At 38.6% G+C, this 26,434-nt stretch overlaps 1 protein-coding gene across 1 annotated transcript in view; it reads right to left on the bottom strand.

Annotated features, from left to right (window-relative positions):
• The window catches only part of LOC5572014 (serine proteinase stubble), a 143,356-nt gene extending 129,842 nt beyond the window's left edge, over positions 1 to 13,514 (bottom strand). The window contains exon 1 of the mRNA XM_021846423.1: positions 12,622 to 13,514. Within this exon, the coding sequence (XP_021702115.1) occupies positions 12,622 to 12,835 (214 nt within the window). The 5' untranslated portion in view covers positions 12,836 to 13,514. The remainder of the gene's footprint in view (positions 1 to 12,621) is intronic.
• Between the last annotated feature and the right edge of the window lie 12,920 nt (positions 13,515 to 26,434).

Raw genomic sequence — 26,434 nt, 5'->3', positions numbered from 1 at the left:
TTGACACGTGCCTTGCTTTGCGCGCCACGGCACACATGCAAACACTGTTTGCTGCAGCTTTGTGCTCGCAGCATACACAGTCAAACAATTAATTTGCCTAGTTCGACCCGCTTACTTGGATACAGGTAGATGAAGGATAGAGAGAAAAGGTATATCTTTAGTTTATGGGGAAGAATGTGAAGAAGAATTTGAAGTGTGAGAGAACGAAAGTCACGTAAGGTACAACGCATGTCGCCCAACAGAGAGTGAATGGCTTTTTTCTTTGTCGTTTAATAAACGCAGCTCACATCGATCATTGTTTCGAACAAAGCGCTATTTTGTTCTATCATGTTGTATAAAGCTTCGAAAGATACGATATCATTAGTTCTTTTTTCGAATCGATCATAGGTTCTTCTAAACCGACTTGTATATTTTCCCCTATTATTTCCCATTATATTAACTAATCTACTGCATGGCATTTACTTACATATCTAGGAAAGTGCTTCAATAGATAATTCAATGGCGAAATCGTCACGTCAATTGAACAGAATCGTAGCAAAGTTGATTTGGTAATCTTAATTGAAATAATTAGAGTTGAAGTTCATAAGTTCTACTAACACTAGCCCGAATACATTTTCTAATACTAGTTAAGTTGTTTTAAACTATTCTGGCAGAAATTCAAATATCCCACTCAGAAAAGGACCTTTGATAAAGGATTGCCGATTAGAGTTGCTCTCTGTCAATATCAACGCATAAAATTTGCTGATTTGTACAGGCCGACTGCGATACTATTCGGATCATTCTATATCACATCAGCATCATGCTGTTTACTCCATCACCTGTGTATTGATAGCGATAGACTATGGGTATCACTGATGGGTTAAGTTTAGCCTCAAATTAAGCAAATAAAATGGCAATTTATCAGTACGATATTTTTTACAGTGCTGCAGATGAATTGAAACTATGTGTTGGTCACTGAAAAACATTAAAAGCTTGGATAATTACCACGTGATCACTCATTCTGCAGTGATTATGATCTAGAGTGCGATGTCGCATTACTGCCGTTGGATGTCAAATCATTGTGATATTGATAGTTCACAAGTGATATTGATTGTTTTAGTCCATCAGTTATCAGCTGACATGACTGATGTTGTGCAACTCTGTTGCCGATTGCATACGACACATTTTCACTACGAAACAAACAAACCCACGCTTATGGTTGCTATGCTTACATGAAGCCGTGCAAATCGAGTATCACAGAGTTGCTCAAAAACAACTCGTGATCTAGCTCGAGATCAGTAGGCTTTTCCGTTCCTTGATTGTATATTATAATAACGAGAGCACCAGTATTTACACATTGAGGATGCTACTGACCCTGAGTAGCATCTGTTAGTTCCCTGTATAAATACAGCTGTTCTTGCTATAACGGAGTAGCAACTGCGGGCGGTCAATCATGCTCATGCTCAAATTTGTAAGTAAACGCTAAAAATATGTATTGGAATATCCAAAAGTATTTCAATCCACTAATAGGTCGCCCCAGATAGCATGGAAATAGCAAACGTTAACTGAAAATACACAGCAAGGGGACGACAAGGAGTCCAAGAAAGTATTCTTTTAACCCGTAGGCTATGGGGCTGACATACAAAATTGAAATTAGTCTTATTTGAGCATAACTTAATGTTTTTAATGTAATTTGACGATTGCTGCACTATTAGTTGTTGTTTCATGAGTGATAAGAAAGTATACATTAGGAATATTGTTGACAAAGTTATTCCAGAACATCTCTAGGTCAGGTAGGGAAAAAATCACATAAACTTCCTTTCAGAACTCATTTATCATTTGGAAACGAAATGTTTTCATACAAAAACTGAACTGAGCAGTTATTTGTGATAAGTTACGATGCACCAGGGGATTTAGAAATGTATTGTTAACCTAGAACAATGCTAAGGCCTCCAGAACATTCTGAAATTTTAGCCATTATCTACACAGGTTAATAAATTATTATAAGCGAGTGATGTCTACGTTTAGTAGTTTACAACACTCATTAAGCCTTAACAGACGTGTCCACAAATTTCGACAAGATGTTGGATATTGGAAGTCATACAAATTGTCCTGGAATTCAGATCCTAATGATCTACAAAATCTAGTACAGTCTATGCTCACTCAATTCTCGTGAAACATTCTTATTCCTACCAATAAAGCTTCATATGACTCGGCAAGTGTACTACTGAGTATATTGTTAATCTTAGGGTCTTCAGAACACACTGAAGTAGTGAGCATCAATTCTAGTACACAGCTTGACTTATTATTCAAATAATACTTTATCATAAGATTCCGTTGTAGACAAAACAAAAGTTTATGGGCTTATTGGTTGTACTAAGAGTTTTGAAGTACCCTGATACAAGATTTACAATATCTATTGAATCTACTGATACTGATGATGATATTTTCAACGATTATGAAACATAGTTTGCGACATATTAATCTAAATTGGCGGTTCTGAAACCTAGCTGGCGAAATATCATACTTCATTACTTTCCAAATTAAGGCTACAGAAGGATGATTCATATGTTTTTGGATGACTTGATCAGGTGCCAGGTTGTTTTGGATACCCTGTTACCCAGGGGAATTGGCCATTATATTGGTGGTCCGAGACTTATATACGACATATCCAACTTAAGGGGTTTGCAAATCAAGTATAAAAAATAATATTTCAAATGATGAAGATGTCCTGACTGCATACTGCAATTGATCACCTTTACTAAATCTTATTAACTCTCTTACTTACTTATCTATTCTCCCTTACTCTAACTCATACATTCCCTCATTATCTCACAAACAGAAAATTTTGCTTTCCTTCCTAAAGACCAAAATCATACTTCATCACTTCTCCACATGAGGCTCCACTAGGCTTATGTCACTTGAGCCTTCATTAAGTGCCTCAACATAGTCTTGAGTAAACAGATCCTCTATATCCGGTACCATATATACGTAAGAACAGTCATCAATACGCTTAGCACATATTAGATCACTACTATCAGTGGGACTGTTGTGCGTAGAAATTCACCCAAAACCCCGTATTTCTTGGCATAACAGTCCGACTTTAAATTTCATAGCAAACATTTACCGTTTTGACTCATATTCCGAACACTTAAGGTCAATTGTGACTTCAAATGCATCTGATAGGCATAAATTAGCTGATATTTGTGGAAATCGTAATTTCTTCACAAAGCCTAACCGTTAGCTATTGGGTGTGTCGATAAAAATGTTTATTCAAACTTGTTTAGTATTGTTTTTACATAAAAGTATGCAACAACATTTTGATTCAAATGCCTAACACTGTGTTCATTGTGTCTCATATTCCGAACACCTTCAAATTCCGAACAGCACGAGTACCGTTTTTATTCATATTACGGACAGCTTCAAATTCCGGACACTCTACTTTGTATGGGAAACATTTCACACGAAATGTTTCAATTTTTTGCCATTCAAAAGTTCTCACTTTCGAGGCTCGATTTAATAAGCTTTTTTCATTAATATCTATGCAAATATATAATGCCCATCTACCTTAGACGTCTCTTAAGTGGATTGACGATTTCAATTTATAATTCGACTGTTCTATTAATGATTATGATGAGCTGTCCGGAATTTGAATCAAAGTGTCCGGAATATGAGGCAAAAGTGAGGAAGCGTCCGGAATAAGAATCATGAATAGGCCGCACATTTTGATTCATTTAAAATTGTTCAAGTTGCGGAAGCGTATTCTTTACCCACCATTCGAAAGTTAAGGGTTTCCGACGCTCGATAAAGCTAAGGAATAATACAGAATGATTGATTTTGTATGCTCTATGCTGGGGTATACTTCACTGGGGGCTTAAGTGTCCGTAATATGAATCAAAACGGTAAATCGTATTCAAATGAATAATTTTGCAAACAAATTTATCTGAGCTATTTCTAGTGGTCTCGAACTAGAGAATCATCACTACTCCTGAGGTATAAAATATATTGGAAGATGTTAAAATTGAATTGCAATTGACTGCCATTTCCTGGTAATTTCACGACATATTTCAGCGAAACATTTCAACCCAGTTGCCATACAAAAACGGAGTGTTCGGAATATGAGTCTGTTCGGAATTTGAGACAAAACGGTATTTTTTGCTATTCCGTTGCTTGTTAGCCTACTATTCATCAATTAAATGAGCAACAAAACGGCCTACTTTTCCTAACAAAAGAAACAGAACTGAAAAGTGCTACTTTTCAGCATTGTTTTGGGTACTGAAAAGTAACACTTTTCAGCACTGTTTTGAGAATCGCCAACTAAATATCTGAATGGCTTATACAGCTATCCTTCGAATTGTTTTGTATTTAGTAATGACAAACTACTTGTCCTACATCCATTGGATGATCCGAGTACCATTCGTGTGTGTGATTCAGATTCGGCATCGGGTCATCTAGCAAGACGAAGATGAGGTAGTTGAGTTATCTAGTTCATAGCTTCCCAAACTTGAATTTCGCAACCCCCTAACGTCTCACCAGTTCGCTTTTTATTCATAAAACGAGCGAGGCGACGAGAGGTCGGGGGGTCGCAAAAGCCAAGTTCTGGAAACGATGATCTAGTTAATTCCCAAAAAATCCGATGCGTGCAGACAACTTAGCACATGAATAGTGAGTGTACAATTTGGTTTGAAATTGGATGCAGCATCTTACCTGGCCTGTCCTTGACTAGCTGTTAAATCTTGATCACCTCCACGCTTCTATCAATAAAGCGTGAAAATGTGTGACAGTTATGTAGAATGTATGTATCACAGCCTACCTGATTGAAAATAATATTGAGCCTGTACGATGCATAGACGGCCACGTGGGTTCTTTTGAAATATGTTTGGGATCCTAGAAATAACCTGATTAAACGGTTTTTTTGTAATAGCAAAAAATTTTGTATGCAACTAGCTGCAAAACTCGATTTTTTCAGCACTCGTCGTATTTATCCAACTCGGCGAGCCTTGTTGGATAAATGTACGACTCGTGCTGAAAAAATCATCATTTTGCAACTTGTTGCATAAATAACTATTTTCCCATAATACAAATTCAGTGAACACTTAAACGTCATCAGGGATTGAATCCTGAGAAAATTGCGAGAATCTCTCACGTACCGCTCTCTGTAGCTATCATAATATGCTGCACATTATGAGAGACTGTTTATCGTATACTGCTACAACTCTGATCAGATTGGGGGGATAGTAGTGCATGCTAAAACCATGCTCCAATCCTGGGGGACACTAGTGCTATTGGAAGTTCATGGATTGTTTATCGTGCCAGTAAAGAAAAATACCTACCCCCAACGGTAAACTAGCGAGAAAAAATGATCTTATCATCGCTCTCTCTTTGGGGCTCTTGTTCGCTGATTCCATTTATCAGACTTGTTACAACTTACGATACACTGACGTTCGTGGAGATGGGATGTTTTTCTTTGCTTGCTTTGATCGTACTCCATACTCAAATGAGAGGGAATTCTGCAATGCCTGAACATCATACTATTGCAACAATTTCATTTAGTATTATCACAAATTTGGCCAATACGACACATGAATGTGCTATTATCTTTGCAAACGTTTTTCACGGTTGCATATTTTGGAACATGGGGCAGTTATGCGTATAACGGCAGTACCGTAAAAAATGGTTGAAATAATTGAATTTCTGTTAGATATCATTAAATTACTTAGGAAATTGCATACATTTAGGCGTTTTCCGCGTAATTCTTGAAATTTAACTATTTGACAAGCATGTTCGTATTCAGGGAGCTCAAATTTATCTTGTAGGGGCTCCTGGGGTAATATGCACTGTGGGGGCAAAAGGCACCTTGTCAATTTCTCTGAAATAAACGAGTTTTGAGAGAAAAACACTATGCGGATTGATGAAACGTTGCAAATTGTTGACACCCTGAGAATTTCATGCATTTTGATAAACTTAACAGGGAGATAGAACAATAAATTCGAAAAGCACGATTCTGATGTAACTTTTCCGATCATTTCACTTGTTGTTTTGAAAGCAATGAACTGAAAATTTTTACAATCTTACATCATAAAACAGATGATTAGAGACTGGGTATGTTGTTAACGACATGATTTGGCGAAATAACACAACGATTTCTATTTTCCACCACATTTTCTGATAAGCGCCCGGTTGGGGCAACATGCACTCCATTAGCCGGGGCAGAATGATCCATTCCAAAATAAACTACAATCATAAAAGTTCGGTCATTTGAAGTCTTTACTAACGAGAGAATACGGACCGGAACAATCGGCAAAGACCACAGCGACGAAAATGGACTAGCGATTGGAAACTCGGTACGTGGAACTGCAAATCTCTCAACTTCATTGGAAGTACTCGCATACTCTCCGATGTACTGAAGACCCGCGGTTTCGACATCGTAGCGCTGCAGGAGGTGTGCTGGACAGGAGCATTGGTGCGAACGTTTAGAGGTAATCATACCATCTACCAGAGCTGCGGCAACACACGCGAGCTGGGAACAGCTTTTATAGTGATGGGTGATATGCAAAGGCGCGTGATCGGGTGGTGGCCGATCAATGAACGAATGTGCAAGTTAAGAATCAAAGGCCGATTCTTTAACTTCAGCATAATTAACGTGCATAGCCCACACTCCGGAAGCACTGATGATGACAAGGACGCATTTTACGCGCAGCTCGAACGCGAGTACGACCGCTGCCCAAGCCACGACGTCAAGATCATCATAGGAGATTTGAACGCTCAGGTTGGCCAGGAGGAGGAGTTCAGACCGACGATTGGAAAGTTCAGCGCCCACCGGCTGACGAACGAGAACGGCCTACGACTGATAGATTTTGCCGCCTCCAAGAACATGGCCATTCGTAGCACCTATTTCCAGCACAGCCTCCCGTATCGGTACACCTGGAGATCACCTCAGCAGACAGAATCGCAAATCGACCACGTTTTGATCGATGGACGGCACTTCTCCGACATAACCGACGTCAGAACCTATCGTGGCGTCAACATTGACTCCGACCACTACCTGGTGATGGTGAAACTGCGCCCAAAACTATCCGTCATCAACAATGTACGGTACCGACGCCCGCCCCGGTACAATCTCGAGCGGCTGAAACAACCGGATGTCGCCAATGCGTACGCGCAGCATCTTGAGGCAGCGTTGCCGGATGAGGGCGAGCTCGATAGGGCCCCTCTTGAGGACTGCTGGAGGACAGTCAAAGCAGCCATTAACGACGCTGCCGAAAGCGTTGTCGGATATGTGGAACGGAGCTCAAGAAACGATTGGTTCGACGAGGAGTGCCAAGAGGTTTTAGAGGAGAAGAATGCAGCGCGGGCTGCAATGCTGCAGCATGGTACGCGGCAAAACGTGGAACGATACAGACTGAAGCGGAAACAGCAAACCCGCCTATTCCAGGACAAAAAGCGCCGCCTGGAAGAGGTGGAATGCCAAGAGATGGAGTTGCTGTACCGTTCTCGAGAAACGCGGAAGTTCTATCAGAAGCTCAACACATCCCGCAAAGGCTTCGTGCCGCGTGCTGAGATGTGCCGGGATAAGGATGGGAGCATCTTGACGGACGGACGCGAGGTGATCGAAAGGTGGAAGCAGCACTACGATGAACACCTGAATGGCGCAGAGAACACAGGCACAGAAGGTCAGGACAGCGAAGGCGATGGCTACGTCAGCACAGCGGACAGCGGAAATCAACCAGCTCCCACGATGGGGGAAGTTAAGGATGCCATTCAACAGCTCAAGAACAACAAAGCCGCTGGCAAGGATGGTATCGGAGCCGAACTCATCAAGATGGGCCCGGACAGGTTGGCCGCTTGTCTGCATCGGCTGATAGTCAGAATCTGGGAAACAGAACAGCTACCGGAGGAGTGGAAGCAAGGCGTTATATGCCCTATCTACAAAAAGGGCGACAAACTGGAGTGTGAAAATTATCGTGCAATCACCATCCTAAACGCCGCCTATAAAGTGCTATCCCAGATTCTCTTCCGTCGTCTATCACCTATAGCAAACGAGTTCGTGGGAAGTTATCAAGCAGGTTTCATCGACGGCCGCTCGACAACGGACCAGATCTTTTCCGTGCGGCAAATCCTCCAGAAATGCCGTGAGTACCAGGTCCCTACGCACCATTTGTTCATCGATTTTAAGGCGGCATACGATAGTATCGACCGCATAGAGCTATGGAAAATCATGGACGAGAACAGCTTTCCCGGGAAGCTCACAAGATTGATCAGAGCAACGATGGACGGTGTGCAAAACTGCGTGAAGATCTCGGGCGAACACTCCAGTTCGTTCGAGTCTCGGCGGGGACTACGACAGGGCGACGGACTTTCGTGCCTGTTGTTCAATATTGCGCTTGAAGGTGTCATGCGGAGAGCCGGACTTAACAGTCGAGGCACGATTTTCACGAGATCCGGACAATTTGTTTGCTTCGCGGACGACATGGATATTATTGGGAGAAAATTTGAAACGGTGGCAGATTTGTTCACCCGCCTGAAACGCGAAGCAACAAGAATCGGGCTAATGGTGAATGCGTCGAAAACAAAGTACATGCTGGTTGGCGGAACTGAGCGCGACAGGACCCGCCTAGGAAGCAGTGTTACGATAGACGGGGATACCTTCGAGGTGGTGGACGAGTTCGTCTACCTCGGATCCTTGTTGACGGCTGACAACAATGTTAGTCGGGAAATACGAAGGCGCATCATCAGCGGAAGTCGTGCCTACTATGGGCTCCAGAAGAAACTGCGGTCAAGAAAGATTCACCCCCGCACCAAATGCACGATGTACAAAACGCTCATAAGACCGGTAGTCCTCTATGGGCATGAGGCGTGGACTATGCTCGAGGAGGACTTGCAAGCTCTTGGGGTTTTCGAACGACGAGTGCTAAGGACGATCTTCGGCGGCGTGCAGGAGAACGGCGTGTGGCGGCGAAGGATGAACCACGAGCTCGCTCAACTCTACGGCGAACCCAGTATCGTGAAGGTAGCTAAAGCTGGAAGGATACGCTGGGCAGGGCATGTTGCAAGAATGCCGGACAACAACCCTGTAAAGATGGTGTTCGCCACGAATCCGGTCGGAACAAGAAGGCGTGGGGCGCAGCGAGCTAGGTGGATTGACCAGGTACACCAGGACCTGGAGAGCGTGGGTCACAGTCGAGGATGGAGAGAAGCGGCCATGAACCGAGGGAATTGGCGAAATATTGTTGGCGAGGCTTTATCAAGATAATTGATGTAAAGCCAAATAAGTAAGTAAGACTAACGTATTTATGCACAATTGTATCATCTTGTAGACGAAAATCGTCCAAAACTCGTATTTTTACGATAAATAAAATTACGTTTTAAGCACGATGGTGCATCTTGCCTCATTGTTGTGGTGCATCATGCCCCTTTGTTTAGGTGCGTCGTGCCTCAATGTTGTGGTGCGATCTGCCCCAAAAAGCGGTGCATCGTGCCCCGCATCAATCTTAATTCACGCAAAATTAGTGTTTGGAAAAAGTTAAATTTTCCAACTATCTAATGTAATTAGGATGAAAATTCGCTCAACACCATGTAGGCTGAACCCAAACCAACTAGATTCGTGTATAAAAACACTACATACATGTTGTTTAGAGTTCATTTCGACACATTTTCCTTAAGTGGTGCATATTACCCCAGGAACCCCTAGTGTTGTTTTGAAAACTAACAATAATGGCATTGACAAGTGATCAATTTCACCCCGAAATGAGATCCCTTGATTTTTTATTTTAGAGATATTTGTTAACACTAAAATGACATTTGTTAGAAAATTTCGGTACATGAGTCGATGAGGCTCACCTTCGTACTTGTTTTCCTGCATTTAGTTGTTTGGCTTTGTTAACATTATAGAAAACAGACTAGAAAAACCGTGAAAAATGATCAATTTCACCCGAATTTACGGTACACTTTCCAAGCTATATGGAGCATTATGGATAGGAAAAAGAATGTTTCACGAGTATAGACAGACTGTTGTAGATTTGATAGATCAAAAAAACCTGAACTCCAGGACGATTTGGATGACTTCGAATATCTAATATTTTGTCAAAATTTGTGGACATGTCTGATAAGGCTTAATGAGCGTTATCAAACCACTAAACGTAGACATCACTCGCTTAAAATAATTTATGAACCTGTTCAGATTATAGTCAAAACTTCGGAATGTTCTGGAGGTCTTAGCATGATTGTAGGTTGATAATACATTCCTAAATCCCCTAGAGCATCGTAAATTATAACAAATAACTAGTCTGTATACTTTTTGCATTAAAACATTTTATTTCCAAATGACAAATAAATTCAGTTCATGAAATTTTTACCCTACCTGACCCAGACACAACTTTGTCAACAATGCTCCGAATGTATACTTTTTCATCACTCATAAAACTACAACTAATAGGGCAGCAATCCTCAAAATTTCATTTTGAAATATTGAGTTATGCTTAAATACGAGCAATTTTAATTTTGTATGTCAGCCCCATAGCCTACAAATTAAGGACTAATCAACCGTTATCTAGAAAAGGAACAAAAAATTCTATTTAATATTCAACCCTTAACTCGTAGAAAATATGCATCAAACAGGTATCTAAAATTATTACAAACTAGCTTACCCGACGTGGCTAGCCACGTTCCAACGAATTTCCCAAATGGCCAAATAAAGTATTAGAATGTGAAAATTCTAGTTCTTCATATCTTGTTCGCGAAGCCCTTCCGATTACGCAGTAATATGCCGACCCTGCGACACAGGGGTCTCATGGAACTGAGCTACAAAGTTTTTCAGGAGTGGTTGGCTACCACTGCAGCTTTCCAGGGGTTCCCTAGGGAGTCTCTGGGGGGCTATAGGTATTGTCTGTAATTCTAAGTAAACTAGGTTTCTATAGTTTAAAGGAGGGGTTCCAAGGGGTTCATTATATGAGTTCTAGGGTAGTACCAAAAAAGCTCCTAAAGCATCTCCAAGAATTCTTAAGGATTTTCTAAGTTTCCCAGAGGTTAACTAAAGGCTCCAAATGGTTCCCCTTAGTTGACCTTAAAAAACATGAGAAGCAATTTTGCTATGAAAATCACAGAAAACTTCTTATCATGCAGAGGAAAATCCTCGAAAATTGGTTAAGGACTAATGAAAAATTCTAGGAACCCCTTGAGAAAAAACATGTTTAGAACTCCTGGGAACTTCCTGAAAACATTTAGGGAAACTCTGGTATCTTTTAGGAATACAGTCGACTCTCCACAACTCGATATTCTATAACTCGATATACTCTATAACTCGATGGATTTTTCGGTCCCTTCAAATTTCCATACATCGTGCTCTCCATAAGTCGATATTTCTATAACTCGATATCTCCACTAGTCGATGTCACATGAGGGGAAAATTTCCCTCCATAACTCGATATCCATTTTTAAATCCTTCTTATTCCGGGAAACTTGAACTAATTCTTGTTTGGAAGTGAATAAATACTTGCAAATTGTAATAAATGTAGAAAAAAATTAAAATAAAAAAATATTGTTTTACTGACAATAATGAGATTTTTGGAACATTTCGAAAAAAGTAATCAAATAAAAGTTTGTTAAATAATATCAACAATATATTGTTATTTCTTACACAAGAAATCATATATGTATTAGAAGTACATAAATTTGTTCTTTCGATTTTTGGATTTTTTGCGTCGGTATATTCTATAACTCGATAATTCTATAAGTCGATGGTCCCTTGAATATCGAGTTATGGAGAGTCGACTGTATCTAGAAACGCATTGGAAATCATTGGGAAACTCTGAAACCTCATTGAGGACCTATGGAAGTCCATTGACAATCTATGAAATATCTTAGGACTCTCATTGTACCTACACTGTAACAGTCAGTGACAATTGTAGGTAACCAAATGCTGATTTTCCACACAAATTCATTAAATTTTAGCCAGTTTCCAAAGAATTTCAGAAGGTTTTCTAAGACGAAAGTAAGCAACCAAGTAATTTATTGATTTAAATGAAAAACGATAAGTTGAAGTTGGTTAGTTTGTTCGAAAAAGTAGTTCACTTTTAGAAGTTACATAGACTTGCAGAACACACCAGCCTCTTACAACTCACCGTTGTATGAGTGAATAATCTCTTGATTACTAACGTTTGTCTTTAATGCGTGATCCAAATTTCAGCTAATTCGGACCCCCAGATGCTCAGATACAGATTCCCAAACTTGAGTATTTCGTATAGAAAACAGCATTTTTTACTAACTGTTGTCACTGATTGTACCAAAAACTTTTGGGAAACCAAGAAGACACCTGTTATTTTCTCGAAAATCTTTCTAAATGCTTTGTGAATGATTTGGGAGTCCCTATCTAGACTCTCTATCTGGTAACCCTAGATATAACCTTGAAATATTTGGATCTTCTTAGGAATCATTTGAAACGCCTATTTAGAAAGTTAGAAAGTCGTGAAGTCGAATCTCACTGAGAAGTCATGTTACTTTCCCGTAAATTCCGTAAAATGAATTTCAATTGGATCAGTTAAATCAACAATGAAAAAATGCCATACCTAACCAATCCATTGATTGAATAAATCAAATAACTAAATCGAGGAAAAACCGCTGTCTCAATGCATAATTCATACTTACTCCGATCAAACTCCTCGAAGAACTTGCCCTGCTTGGGAAGCTGCCGGCTAATAACGTCTCGCAGGTCATCCTTTGCCACCACATCGTTGTAATATTGGTTGAAGCTCCCCGTTCCCTCAGCATCTCCGCTATTGCATATTACCACCGCACCACCCAATAGCACCAAAACAATCACTTCCATCGATGACCATCTAGTCCAGTAACTCCCACTCATGCTAAGGCACTTGTTTCTTCTTTCTTTCGCCGACTAGATATTCAACGATAAACGATTACGCCAATTCGCGTCAAAACATCGGCTGCCGAGTCGGCGCTGGATTTGTTTTGTTTCGCGTATTTCTCCCGCGCCGAAGCTTCTCTTACGTGAACTTCAAACAAAACCACCCACACCACAAGCGCAATACAGTACACTCCCTTCGCACCTCTGCACCCGGCCGGGAAACCGGTTCTTCCGCGCGCGATGCTTGGCTAGTCTGGACGATCGCGTAATCACTCTCACTATCACTTACGATCACACTTTTCGGATGGCCGAATGGATGGACTTGGGCTCTTGCTCAGGCTCACTCGCGGTTCACGACTGCGGCGAGCGCACTAAGCCAGCGACGGGTGATGACGCCGGTTTTCGGGGTCTGGGTCTGGTTCGTCCAGTTCGGTCCGTCGATTACGCATCCATCGATGCAACAAATCCCCGTTGGCCTTTTTTTGTCTATCTCCAATTTCTTTGTTGTGGACGACAGAAGTTGATTGATTCGGTCGGTATTCGGCAAGAGTGCGCTTTCTTTGGCCTACAGGTTCGAGTTTGGAATGCAATGCATAATCAAGGTTGGTTGATTAACACGCGATGGTGTTTTTGGTTCGTTTTGGTATTAGGTGTTATAAGCTATAAGGTTCTGTATCTTCGGATTGAGGAAGGTGAGTGGTTGGATGGGAAGTAGAATGTAGATCGTCAGATGGTCTAACAAGGTTGAATAGACTATCAAGGTGATCGGTGAAGTGTAATAAACTCAATCATAAGGAAGGTCAGTGTAGCTACCGGTTGTGTAGAGTTGGAATAAAGTTATTTTCAATTGAATCTCCCTCTAGGTACTATAGTACTAATGAGTTACATACATAGAATATCCAATGTTGAAACATTGGAACAAATATCCAATAAACTTTTTAACCATTTTATAGAAAATTTTTTGCAATCTTCTATTGCCACGATTAATGCGTTAAGTTAAGTTAATTGAAATGGTTTTTTTTTATTTATAAGCAGGTGAAATCAACTCACCTGAAAAATTCTAAACTGCTACGACAAATAAAATATAATATGTAGTAGTTTTACCAAGTTAGAATAATAGATAGGCTTCATAAACTGGTGGAGTACGACTGCGACCGACAATAAAAGCGTGTATAACGAGAACACTACATGTAAATAGATAATTTGTTATACTGTGTTAATCCCGATTGTTTTTGTAGTTGTTGCGCATGGGAGAGAGTTTGTTACATATCGATAGTATTGTGTTATCAAATAAGTTTGACGGTCTGATATGTCTGAACATGTTTTCCAATTATCTTGTGAACTTTAACTACTTTGATTAGTGAGTGATTTCTTTCAAGTATTTATGGAAGTATTGCAAAAAGCGCTAGAGAAACTTTGTGCATTTTGAATCTTTGTCAGTTTCAACAGAAGTTAAGAAAAAACTTGGCGTTGTCATTGCAGGAACTTTATAAAGAAACTAGCTGATATTACCCGGCTTTGCTCAGGATGTTATTTGATGTTGGAATTAACTCAATTTTTGGTCATAATCTCTGTAGAAGCATTTCATTACCTACACTAAATATTTCAGTTGCTTTATAGTATTACATCCCTATTGAAACAGCAGCCGTTTTTGAAGTTGATAGTAAACTAAACCTTTCGTTTGTCTTGCAATTGCCCTGCGTCATAACCAACGCGCTGATGCTGTGCACGAAAAGCGGCATTTTCACATGGTTGTACAAAATATAATATGTTATCTGTTTGGAGCAGCTCGGTATCCCCTTCAACACATTAATCTTTTCGCAAATATCCCGATTGATGAGAAATATCTCTGAAACCGGCTTTCTAATATTTGATAGGGTAGTGCCAGGTACTAAAGCATGTCGTAATATATAGACGATCCCCAATGTATGAAGTTGGTTCTATCGTAGCCATGTGATAACGTCCAGGGATGTAAAGCAAAGCTATGAAGAAATAATATGGTTTGCTTCTGGACGGTTAATAATTTTTTTGAAAAGATACTTTCGATACTTTTCTGGGCATAAAGTATTATCTTATCTGCTAAACATTATATTAATGATAAAATGGCAACTTAAGTAATGATAGCTCTAGATAAATACATGTGAAAGTATGCATAAAACATAAGGCTGAGATGCAAGATCCGTCCTACTGGCCTAATGCCAACAAAATTAAAGAGAAGCAAATAGTTCAAATGACATTTTCTCAGGAATTCAACGTGATTCCGGAACAGCCAACAAATGCACAATATAAAATTTGGTCATCACATAACCATTATAAGAATTTTCAGCCATGAACAGTTTATTTTTAGTTTTAGGAAATGAAGTTATATCTGGTTGAGTGATTTATAGCGATTTAATAGCAGTCGTGTCAAAACTATGGTTGTATTTTACCAGGCAGACGCTTGCTGTCCCTTATTCATCTGCCACCATATCATATTACGGTCCGCCATCTTTGCTTCAAAAGATATCAACTGTGCAAAATATCAGACTGTTCATCATGGCTGCCATTTAAAATTACGTTGTTCATGATATACTCTCCAAATCCGAAAGAAAGTAATCCTTTGACCATGGTTTCAGGCTTTGATTCATTATTTCACGGCCGCCATGTTTCATCCATTTTGCATGGTTTCAGGACTCAATTCACTGTCATGAAAGCCATTTTGAATTCAGATTCTCTATCTTGGGTTTACAAATGACGCCAAATATTGATTTTCGTGATATGCACACCAACCAATGGAAAGATATAAATTTTGTATAATCATTATTAACCCTTATTCATCGGTTGCCATTTTTAAATACGATCCGCCATATTGGATTTCCAAATGAAGCCGAATATCAATTTTCTCGTACATATTTGAGGCTTCATTTCATTTCACGACCGTCATCTTGAATTATATTTCACAATTTTGGATTATCAAATGGCTACGAAGATTTATTTATGTGTTATGCACATCCCGATCGAGGGCTTTCCATTTTGCATGGTTCCAGGACTTATTCGCTATCACACTTCCTTTGTTTTAAATTATGTTTCAAATGGGACCGAATCTTTATTATTGTGCTGCAAACCAAGCCGATGGAAAGACATCTATTTTGCATAATATTAGACCCAAATTCATTATCTCACAGCTTCCATTTTGAATGTCGGTCCATTATCTCGGATTTTCAAATGCCGCTATACATTTATATTCGTGATCTTATATCATCGAACTCGATAGAAGGCTATTTATTTCGCATGGTTCTTACTCTTTCTAGGATTTATATGACTTCAGGCGTTAATTCAGAATCGAAAATTTTAATTTAAGTAAGCCATCTTGGATTTCCAGATTACACCGAATATTAATTTTCATTATACCACACCAAGCCCGATTGAAAGATATCCATTTTATTCATATCTGTTATGTTAACTTCAAGCCTGTTTGAAAAGATATTTATATTGTATGCTTTTAGACCTTATTTCATTATCTCGAGACCACCTTAGCCATCTTGGTTTTGAAAAGGGGCGTCGGGTATCGATTTTCTTAATCTTCTTATCGAGCTCATTCGATAGATGGACATTACGTTTACACTACAAACATGTAGAAATTTCAGTCGTCATTTTAAAAATAGGGCCACCAAGATGGAATTCCAATATTGATATTGGACGCAGTCTAAGGAATGCATGTGCAAAGTTTGGCGGAAATCGGTTAAAGCATTCCAAAGATATGGTAGAATATACAAACAGGCTTTGACTTTTATAGATATACATCTCACAGCCACTATTTTGGATTACAGTCCGCCATCTTGGACCATCGAATATTTGATAAGTGTCATGCTTTTTTACATTGTTTCACGCCTCAATTCATCATCTCATGGCCGCCATCTTGAACCTAGTCTACCATCTTGGATTCAAAAATGGCGTCGGACATCGATTTTCGTGTTCTACACAGTTAAAAATAATGCAGATTACACGTCATGTAAACTTCATTTATGCGATGTAAACATGACGTCATGTAAATTTAAGTCTGAAATCATGTAAAAATGTGTTATATGTCATGTAATCACTCAGAATCCTGATGGGCTACATGACATATAATTGAAGTTTACATTGACTCCGACCACTACCTGGTGATGGTGAAACTGCGCCCAAAACTATCCGTCATCAACAATGTACGGTACCGACGCCCGCCCCGGTACAATCTCGAGCGGCTGAAACAACCGGATGTCGCCAATGCGTACGCGCAGCATCTTGAGGCAGCGTTGCCGGATGAGGGCGAGCTCGATAGGGCCCCTCTTGAGGACTGCTGGAGGACAGTCAAAGCAGCCATTAACGACGCTGCCGAAAGCGTTGTCGGATATGTGGAACGGAGCTCAAGAAACGATTGGTTCGACGAGGAGTGCCAGGATGTTATAGAGGAGAAGAATGCAGCGCGGGCTGCAATGCTGCAGCTAGTACGCGGCAAAACGTGGAACGATACAGACAGAAGCGGAAACAGCAAACCCGCCTATTCCGGGACAAAAAGCGCCGCCTGGAAGAGGTGGAATGCCAAGAGATGGAGTTGCTGTACCGTTCTCAAGAAACGCGGAAGTTCTATCAGAAGCTCAACACATCCCGCAAAGGCTTCGTGCCGCGAGCTGAGATGTGCCGGGATAAGGATGGGAGCATCTTGACGGACGGACGCGAGGTGATCGAAAGGTGGAAGCAGCACTACGATGAACACCTGAATGGCGCAGAGAACACAGGCACAGAAGGTCAGGACAGCGAAGGCGATGGCTACGTCAGCACAGCGGATAGCGGAAATCAACCAGCTCCCACGATGGGGGAAGTTAAGGATGCCATTCAACAGCTCAAGAACAACAAAGCCGCTGGCAAGGATGGTATCGGAGCCGAACTCATCAAGATGGGTCAGAATCTGGGAAACGGAACAGCTACCGGAGGAGTGGAAGCAAGGCGTTATATGCCCTATCTACAAAAAGTGCTATCCCAGATTCTCTTCCGTCGTCTATCACCTATAGCAAACGAGTTCGTGGGAAGTTATCAAGCAGGTTTCATCGACGGCCGCTCGACAACGGACCAGATCTTTTCCGTGCGGCAAATCCTCCAGAAATGCCGTGAGTACCAGGTCCCTACGCACCATTTGTTCATCGATTTCAAGGCGGCATACGATAGTATCGACCGCATAGAGCTATGGAAAATCATGGACGAGAACAGCTTCCCCGGGAAGCTCACAAGATTGATCAGAGCAACGATGGACGGTGTGCAAAACTGCGTGAAGATCTCTGGCGAACACTCCAGTTCGTTCGAGTCTCGGCGGGGACTACGACAAGGCGATGGACTTTCGTGCCTGTTGTTCAATATTGCGCTTGAAGGTGTCATGCGGAGAGCCGGACTTAACAGTCGAGGCACGATTTTCACGAGATCCGGACAATTTGTTTGCTTCGCGGACGACATGGATATTATTGGGAGAAAATTTGAAACGGTGGCAGATTTGTTCACCCGCCTGAAACGCGAAGCAACAAGAGTCGGGCTAATGGTGAATGCGTCGAAAACAAAGTACATGCTGTTTGGCGGAACTGAGCGCGACAGGACCCGCCTAGGAAGCAGTGTTACGATAGACGGGGATACCTTCGAGGTGGTGGACGAGTTCGTCTACCTCGGATCCTTGTTGACGGCTGACAACAATGTTAGTCGGGAAATACGAAGGCGCATCATCAGCGGAAGTCGTGCCTACTATGGGCTCCAGAAGAAACTGCGGTCAAGAAAGATTCACCCCCGCACCAAATGCACGATGTACAAAACGCTCATAAGACCGGTAGTCCTCTATGGGCATGAGGCGTGGACTATGCTCGAGGAGGACTTGCAAGCTCTTGGGGTTTTCGAACGCCGAGTGCTAAGGACGATCTTCGGCGGCGTGCAGGAGAACGGCGTGTGGCGGCGAAGGATGAACCACGAGCTCGCTCAACTCTACGGCGAACCCAGTATCGTGAAGGTAACTAAAGCTGGAAGGATACGCTGGGCAGGGCATGTTGCAAGAATGCCGGACAACAACCCTGTAAAGATGGTGTTCGCCACGAATCCGGTCGGAACAAGAAGGCGTGGGGCGCAGCGAGCTAGGTGGATTGATCAGGTACACCAGGACCTGGAGAGCGTGGGTCACAGTCGAGGATGGAGAGAAGCGGCCATGAACCGAGGAAATTGGCGAAATATAGTTGGCGAGGCTTTATCAAGATAATTGATGTAAAGCCAAATAAGTAAGTAAGTATGACATATCATGTAAATATCCATGATATTCCATGCTCCAATTATGTGCATTATATGTCTCAGAAATTTACACGTTTCGTTCGAACTGTGTACTTATCGAGCCCAATCGATAGATACTCATATTGCATAGTTCCCGGAAGGCCATTGCCACTACACTACGGGCATAATGAAATTTGAGCCGCCATCTTGGAATTTAGGCCGCCATATTGAATTTCAAAATTAATATGACCATCTCCACAGTCTAAGGAATGCATGTGCAAAGTTTAGTAAAAATCTGGTAAAGCATTCCAAAGTTATGGTGGAACATACAATCAAACATATATAGTAACATATAAACATACAAACATAAAATGACTTTTATATACTTTTATATGTATAATATATAGATAATGAGCATTTAATTTTCAAGAATACCACAGAAAACGCCAAATGTAGGCAATGTTTAAAGGAAATTCATGTTATCTCACAAAAAAAAAAAAAAAACAATAATCTGAACAAAATGTGCAAATTTGTACGAATTTTGATGATAAAATCTATCTTGGGAATATATTTCAAGCATCCTCAAAAACTTTCAGGTTGCCACCACCTTGTTTAAAACAACAAGTTTATAGATATCAGTCCATACCACACCAAACACAATTATGGAACTTTGCATTATTTTCATAGAAATAAACATTCTTTAGCATAGATGAATTCCATGTCAAATCGGTCAGTCACAGAACTCGACCATCTTCGATTTGGATTAAATTTTGCACATGTTTTTGGTATGGTAGAATAAGTGTTTTCCATAGAAAAATTGATCATTTTGACTCAAGTGTAACTTTTGAAAATGGCCTATAAATTTTTGCATGCAACTTATTTGAAAAATTTTAACTCGGAAACTGTTGATTTTAGTGAAAAATGTTCTATGAAGAAGTTGTCGTGAACCGTTTGGACTATTAGAAAAAAAAATAAACACTGAAAAAATATTTTATTAATTTTCATAAAAAATCAAAAATAAAACTTAAATTTAAAATTACACATAAACCCCATTTTTAATATTTTTTAAATTTTCACCAAAGAATCTTGAAAGTTAACAGATGTTAGGGACAAAGTTTCATAATGGAGAAATTTTTAATAAAAAAGTTTTTCTAAGAACAACTTTTGGTCGACTTTAAATATTTTGAATTTTTGTCAAAATAAATACGTTCTGATGATACAGTAAGCATCTCTGAATGATTCTAAGCCATAATGATTTTATGAATAATTTCTCTACAAGTAGCCATTTTCAAATTATATCAAGTTTAATGCAAAAAATATTGTTTAAATAGTAAAATAGACCATTTTCATAAGTTACTCGCATTTTTCCATTAAAGACCATATTACTTTCCACTTATTTATTTTTCTTGATGGAGAATCGCGAATAAAATGGCCTATTTTAATATATAAATAATATTTTTTTGCATTAAACTCGATATATTTCGAAAATGGCTACTTCTAATTATTCATATAATCATCATGGCTTAGAATCATTTAAAGATGCTTACTATATCATCAGAGCGTATTTATTTTGACAAAAAAAATATTTTTCCAGTGTATATTTTTTTCTAATAGTCCAAACGGTTCACTACAACTTCTTCATACAACATTTTTCTCTAAAATCAACAGTTTCCGAGTTAGAATTTTTTAAATAAGTTGAATGCAAAAATTTATAGGCCATTTTCAAAAGTTACGTTTGAGTGAAAATGATCAATTTTTCTATGGAAAACACTTATAATACCATACCAAAAACATGTGCAAAATTTAATCCAAATCGAAGACTATCGAGCACGATTTTTATATTTTTCGACTCATTCTGGATGGAATTTGTCCATACAAAAAAAAAACTCGCAATACATAATTCAACAAAGTTAAGACAAACAACGTTCATTTACTAAAGATTGCGTTGATATTTTTGCTCTATTTGTAAGAAATAAAACAATGATCCATTTCACGCGAATTTTCGGAACCAATGAATCGATCAAAATTTAGTAACGTGAATTTACGGTACCAATGCACGAGTTCACTAATTTGACGTTTGAGCGGTGCCGAATTCACTCGTTACCAAGGTCACGTAAATAACACGGCACCATTCAAATAGTGAACCTGTGCATACCGTTTTGACTCATATTCCGAACACTTAAGGCCAACAGTGACTTCAAATGCATCTGACTGGCATAAATTGGCTGATATTTGTGTAAATTTTAATTTCTTTGCCAAGTCTAACTGCTAGCTGTTGGGTGTACCAATAATAATGTTTATTTCATTAGTTTTAGTATTCTTTTTACGTAAAAGTATGGAACAACATTTTGATTTAAATGCCAAACACTGCGTTTATTCTGTCTCATATTCCGAACACCTTGATTCAAATTCCAAACAACATGAATAAATCATATTCAAATGAATTATTTCGCAAATAACTTGATCTGAGCTTGTTCTACTGGTCTCAAACTAGAGAACTATCACTACTTCCGCGGTATAGATTATATTGGAAACGTTAAAATTGAATTGCAATTGACTGCCATTTCCTTGATATTTGGTGACATATTTCAGCGAAATATTTCAACCAAACCGCCATGCAAAAACCGAGTGTTCGGAATATGAGTCTGTTCGGAATTTGAGACAAAACGGTAGGTCCATTTTTAGGACTATTGATTGTTAATCAATCAAATCAATTGCAGGAGGCGTCTGCTTGTTTTGTTTTGCATGATTTCATGGGCTTGATGGTGCTAATAAGTTCCCCTTAGCGATTTGGGAGGTATTTCATTGGATTGTATTTTAAGCCTTGATTACACTACGTCCGCAATGCACGAACGTTCATTCAACAAAACTCGTTCAATATTCACGTGAACTGCTCGAGGTTTTGTAAGTGCGAACTTTTCGCTCATGACTGATGGTCGTAGCAACCAATGCACATTGGTCCCAGAGCCATATCTAGGAAAACAAAAATGATTGCACCTAAACCGTCAATTTTAGGTATATAGTGTCTTCGGCAAAGTTTCTCCATATTTTTCAGACATTTTTTTCACTGATGTGAAACTAGGCTGGCCCACATGGTTTACGAGATCCGCACATAAACTTTTTTGCTGACGCATTTAGGCCTACATAATGTTCTACAATGTTTTAGAGCAACCAATTTGGAGCAACTTTGCTGAAGAACCCAAATTTCTATCTCTTATGGTTCGCGAGTTATGACTTTTTTTAAACAAGAAAGCTAGGGTGGTACTGAAAAATCAGTTTTTTCTTGATAACTTTTTATATGGTAATTTCTCCTAAAAACGTTGTTCCGAGCACTTTTAGAACTTTTGATTGCGCAACTTTTTGCCGAAGAAACTACTGTTCTATCTCTTATAATTACAGAGTTATAAGAAATTTTCTTCGAAAACGTGGTTGTTTTTAAATGCCGATATCTCAGAAAGGCGCAAACGGATTTTCAATCTTTTTTCGCCATTAGAAAGATTATCTCTTTCTCTGTTTATGGTGAAAAAACTGTGAGAACGTTTTTTGTTTGAAAAGATTGACAAAATTTTGTAAATAATGTGTTTTTAAACGAAAACTGTCCATAACATGAAAAATAATCAAGATAGCTATTTGGTGCCTTCAGCAAAAATGTGCAAAATTGAAAGTTCTGAAAGTATTTCATACAAAGTATTCATAAAAAATCAACGCTTTACGATATATTCACCATAAACCGAATATTATATGGTAAAGAAAGCGAAAAAAGAGATATTTGCTAGAACAATCGAAATAACTGTATGTAAAGTAATTTAAAATTTAACACACATGTATTGATATCGATCACAGTAAACGGAACATAAGGAGTTGAAAGAAGGAAAATTATTTGCTGAAGCAGTTTTCAAGTGATCAAGGCCCACCTTCTAGTTCGTTACCTTAGACAGACATATGGTACTTATATCTGGCTCTTGTTCAAGATTCATGCAATCTTCAACAAGCGAATGCTGCCCTGACTAATTGGTTGTGGTAGATTTAATGGATTTAATTTAATTGAATGGGATAAGTTGGATGCCCAGATAGAATAATTGCAGATACTTCTATATTTCTATGAGAGGATATCACGGGAAGTAAGGTTTTGGTAATTTGAAGGAATTCTTCAAAGTATACGTTTTGTTATCGTTTAGTGTGATAATATAATAAACGGGACCGGTATTGAACGCAGGACCTTCTGCTTAGTAAGTCGAAGCGGTAGCAATTCATAACCGACCACGTCATAGGTTAGCTGGATAAACTTTATGTCGCGTGAAATAACAAGACTTCGTTTATGAATTAATGTTCCATGGATCACTGTTCAAACTGCTTCAGCTTATACTTTTCCTACCCCTTACTCCTTAGATTTCGTTTACTGTGATCGATCTCATATCAATACATATATGTTAAATTTTGAATGACATTACATACAGTTATTTCGGTTGTTCTAGCAAATATATCTTTTTTCGCTTTCTTTACCATATAATATTCGGTTTATGGTGAATATATCGTAAAGCGTTGATTTTTTATGAATACTTTGTATGAAATACTTTCAGAACTTTCAATTTTGCACATTTTTGCTGAAGGCACCAAATAGCTATCTTGATTATTTTTCATGTTATGGACACTTTTCGTTTAAAAACACATTATTTTCATAACCTTGTCAATCTTTTCAAACAAAAAACGTTCTCACAGTTTTTTCACCATAAACAGAGAAAGAGATAATCTTTCTAATGGCGAAAATAGATTGAAAGTCCGTTTGCGCCTCTTGGAGATATCGGCATTTAAAAACAACCATGTTTTCGAAGAAAATTTGTTATAACTCTGTAATCATAAGAGATAGAACAGTAGTTTCTTCGGCAAAAAGTTGCGCAATCAAAAGTTCTAAAAGTGCTCGGAACAATGATTTTGTGAGAAATTATCGTATAAAAAGTTATCAAGAAAAAACTGATTTTTCAGTACCACCCTAACTTTCTTATTTAAAAAAAGTCATAACTCGCGAACCATAAGAGATAGAAATTTGGGTTCTTCAGCAAAGTTGCTCCAAATTGGTTGTTCTGAAACATTGTAGAACATTATGTAGGCGTATATGCGTCAGCAAAAAAGTTTATGTGCTGATCTCGTAAACCATGTGGGCCACCCTAGTTTCACATCAGTGCAAAAAATGTCTGAAAAATATGGAGAAACTTTGCCGAAGACACCATATATCTAAAATTGACGGTTTAGGCGCAATCATTTTTGTCTTCCTAAATATGGCTCTGGGACCAATGTGCAATGTGTGCTGTATTCATTGTTCGTCAAAATGTCACTGCTGCTGTTGCTGTTATCAAGTATATTATTAACAAATGATTTCCCTCAACTTATCCTTAATTTCCATATATTAATTTAAAATTATCTTATGAATTTCTTCAAATACCCTTCCAAACATCAATGCAAGACAACTGTCCCCAGGAATGACCCAACAAAAATGTTGGGAAAATCCTTTGGAAATTTCGTTGGAAACTCAAGAGCTTCATGATTTTTAGGATTTCTTCCAGAATATCATCCATTGAATGTTTTATCGATTCTTTCCGAAACCCATTAACAGGCTTCGTGCAAAATTTCTTCTGCGTTTTCGCCAAGATTGCTGCCAAGAGGGTTTGCTTTGATTTCACGTAATAATACATAATACAAACATATTTGCAGGTGTTTCGACATTCTTTGCCAGTTACTTCTGGAAGTTACCTCACAGATCCGTCCTGATATTTTTAGGACAATCGTTTAAAATCTATGAAGAACTTTATTCATTGTTTCTTCCTGGAATCTTTATATGTTTAATATTTATATGTTTAATCTTTAAAGTTACTAATAATTATTTAAGGTATTGCTACATTGCATTCGTCCAGAGATTCGTGAGAGATCTACAAATTTATCAAGATTTTTTTTCCAATGCTTCGTGCTGTTGTTCTAATCGTACCTTCCGATATATTTGTTCAGAGAATGCGTTCAAATCATTCTCATAATTATCCTAGTCGTTGCAAAAGACAAGACTATTCTAAAAAAAATCAACCATGATTTGAATACCACTACCAGGCTTTAAACCAAAAATATCTACTGGGATTTTTCTTAGAATGTGACTTTTCTGAGGATTCTTTTGGGAACGGATTACTCATTTTCATTATTCAATTTAAATTTTTTTGAGTTGATTTTTGTTTGAATGTATTTGAAAGAAATAATCGAGCATTGCAGATCCCAATTATTTAATTATTCCTTCCAAAAAATAATTGGCGGTCAGGTTCCGTCATTAATTACAGAATTTCAAAAAGTAGAGTTTTTATCATTTGAAATCGACAACGTTCACATGAAAATGTGTTTACTATATATTAATCTCTTCAATCGTAACGCAATAAATGAATTCTCATTAAACAAATTTCAGATGTGAGCAACAAAACTGCTTCAAAACTTAATTAAAATAACTTATCTAAAACACTTCTCTACGAATTCTTAAAAATATTAATAATGATTCCAAAAAAATACTTAATGATTTTCTTAACATAAACTTCCAAGGATTAATTTACAATTGTTTCCTGGAAGCTTACTTCATTACATAAATACTTTCAGTAATTCTCAAACAATTTTTTTCCCAAACTTCTCAATAGTTTCTCAAGATTTCCCAAGGATGTTCTTTGGCACAAACGAGATGAATTATCTGGGGATTCCATCAAGAATTTTTATATGAATTATTGTAATTTATAGCCCACGCATTTGCCTTTAGTAAAATTGTAATTAATTTCTCTAGGGAATTTTAATGGATTTTTCAAAAATGTTGACACATGTTTTTTCAGAAAACTTTACAGGTCAGGTGTTCTTTCTTGAATTACTGCCAATAAAGGCATAACTGTCCCATATGAATTTTCGAATCAACACCATTTTCTGTTGCAACATCCATGTTTTAATATATACTTTAAAATGCATTAAAAAACTAATACCCTAATCCCAACCGAGCACGTGGATTTTTTTCCATAATTTCACCCATAATTTGTCCATCTTTACCACGCGAAATGAGTTAATTAATTTAATAACCATGCGGATTGGATTACCGAATAGCTCAATATAAGTGTTAATTTATAATACACTGTATTTGAGAATGTTGTGGAAAAGTATGAAGTTGGTGCAGTCTCATGTTGAAAAATTTAGGTATAACAATCTCTATATGAACTTTTAACGGCAAACGTGAATTGTATTCAAGTTAATATTTTTGCTGACTACAAAGAAGCAAAATGAGTTATCTGTGTGGTTATGTTAAATGAGTATGGCACGAAAAAATGTACTGGAAAA

The sequence above is a fragment of the Aedes aegypti genome, chromosome 2 (genome assembly GCF_002204515.2).
Source record: "Aedes aegypti strain LVP_AGWG chromosome 2, AaegL5.0 Primary Assembly, whole genome shotgun sequence".
NCBI lineage: Eukaryota > Metazoa > Arthropoda > Insecta > Diptera > Culicidae > Aedes > Aedes aegypti.
The sequence above is the reverse complement of the archived record's forward strand: the minus strand, read 5'-3'. Positions and strand labels throughout refer to the sequence as shown.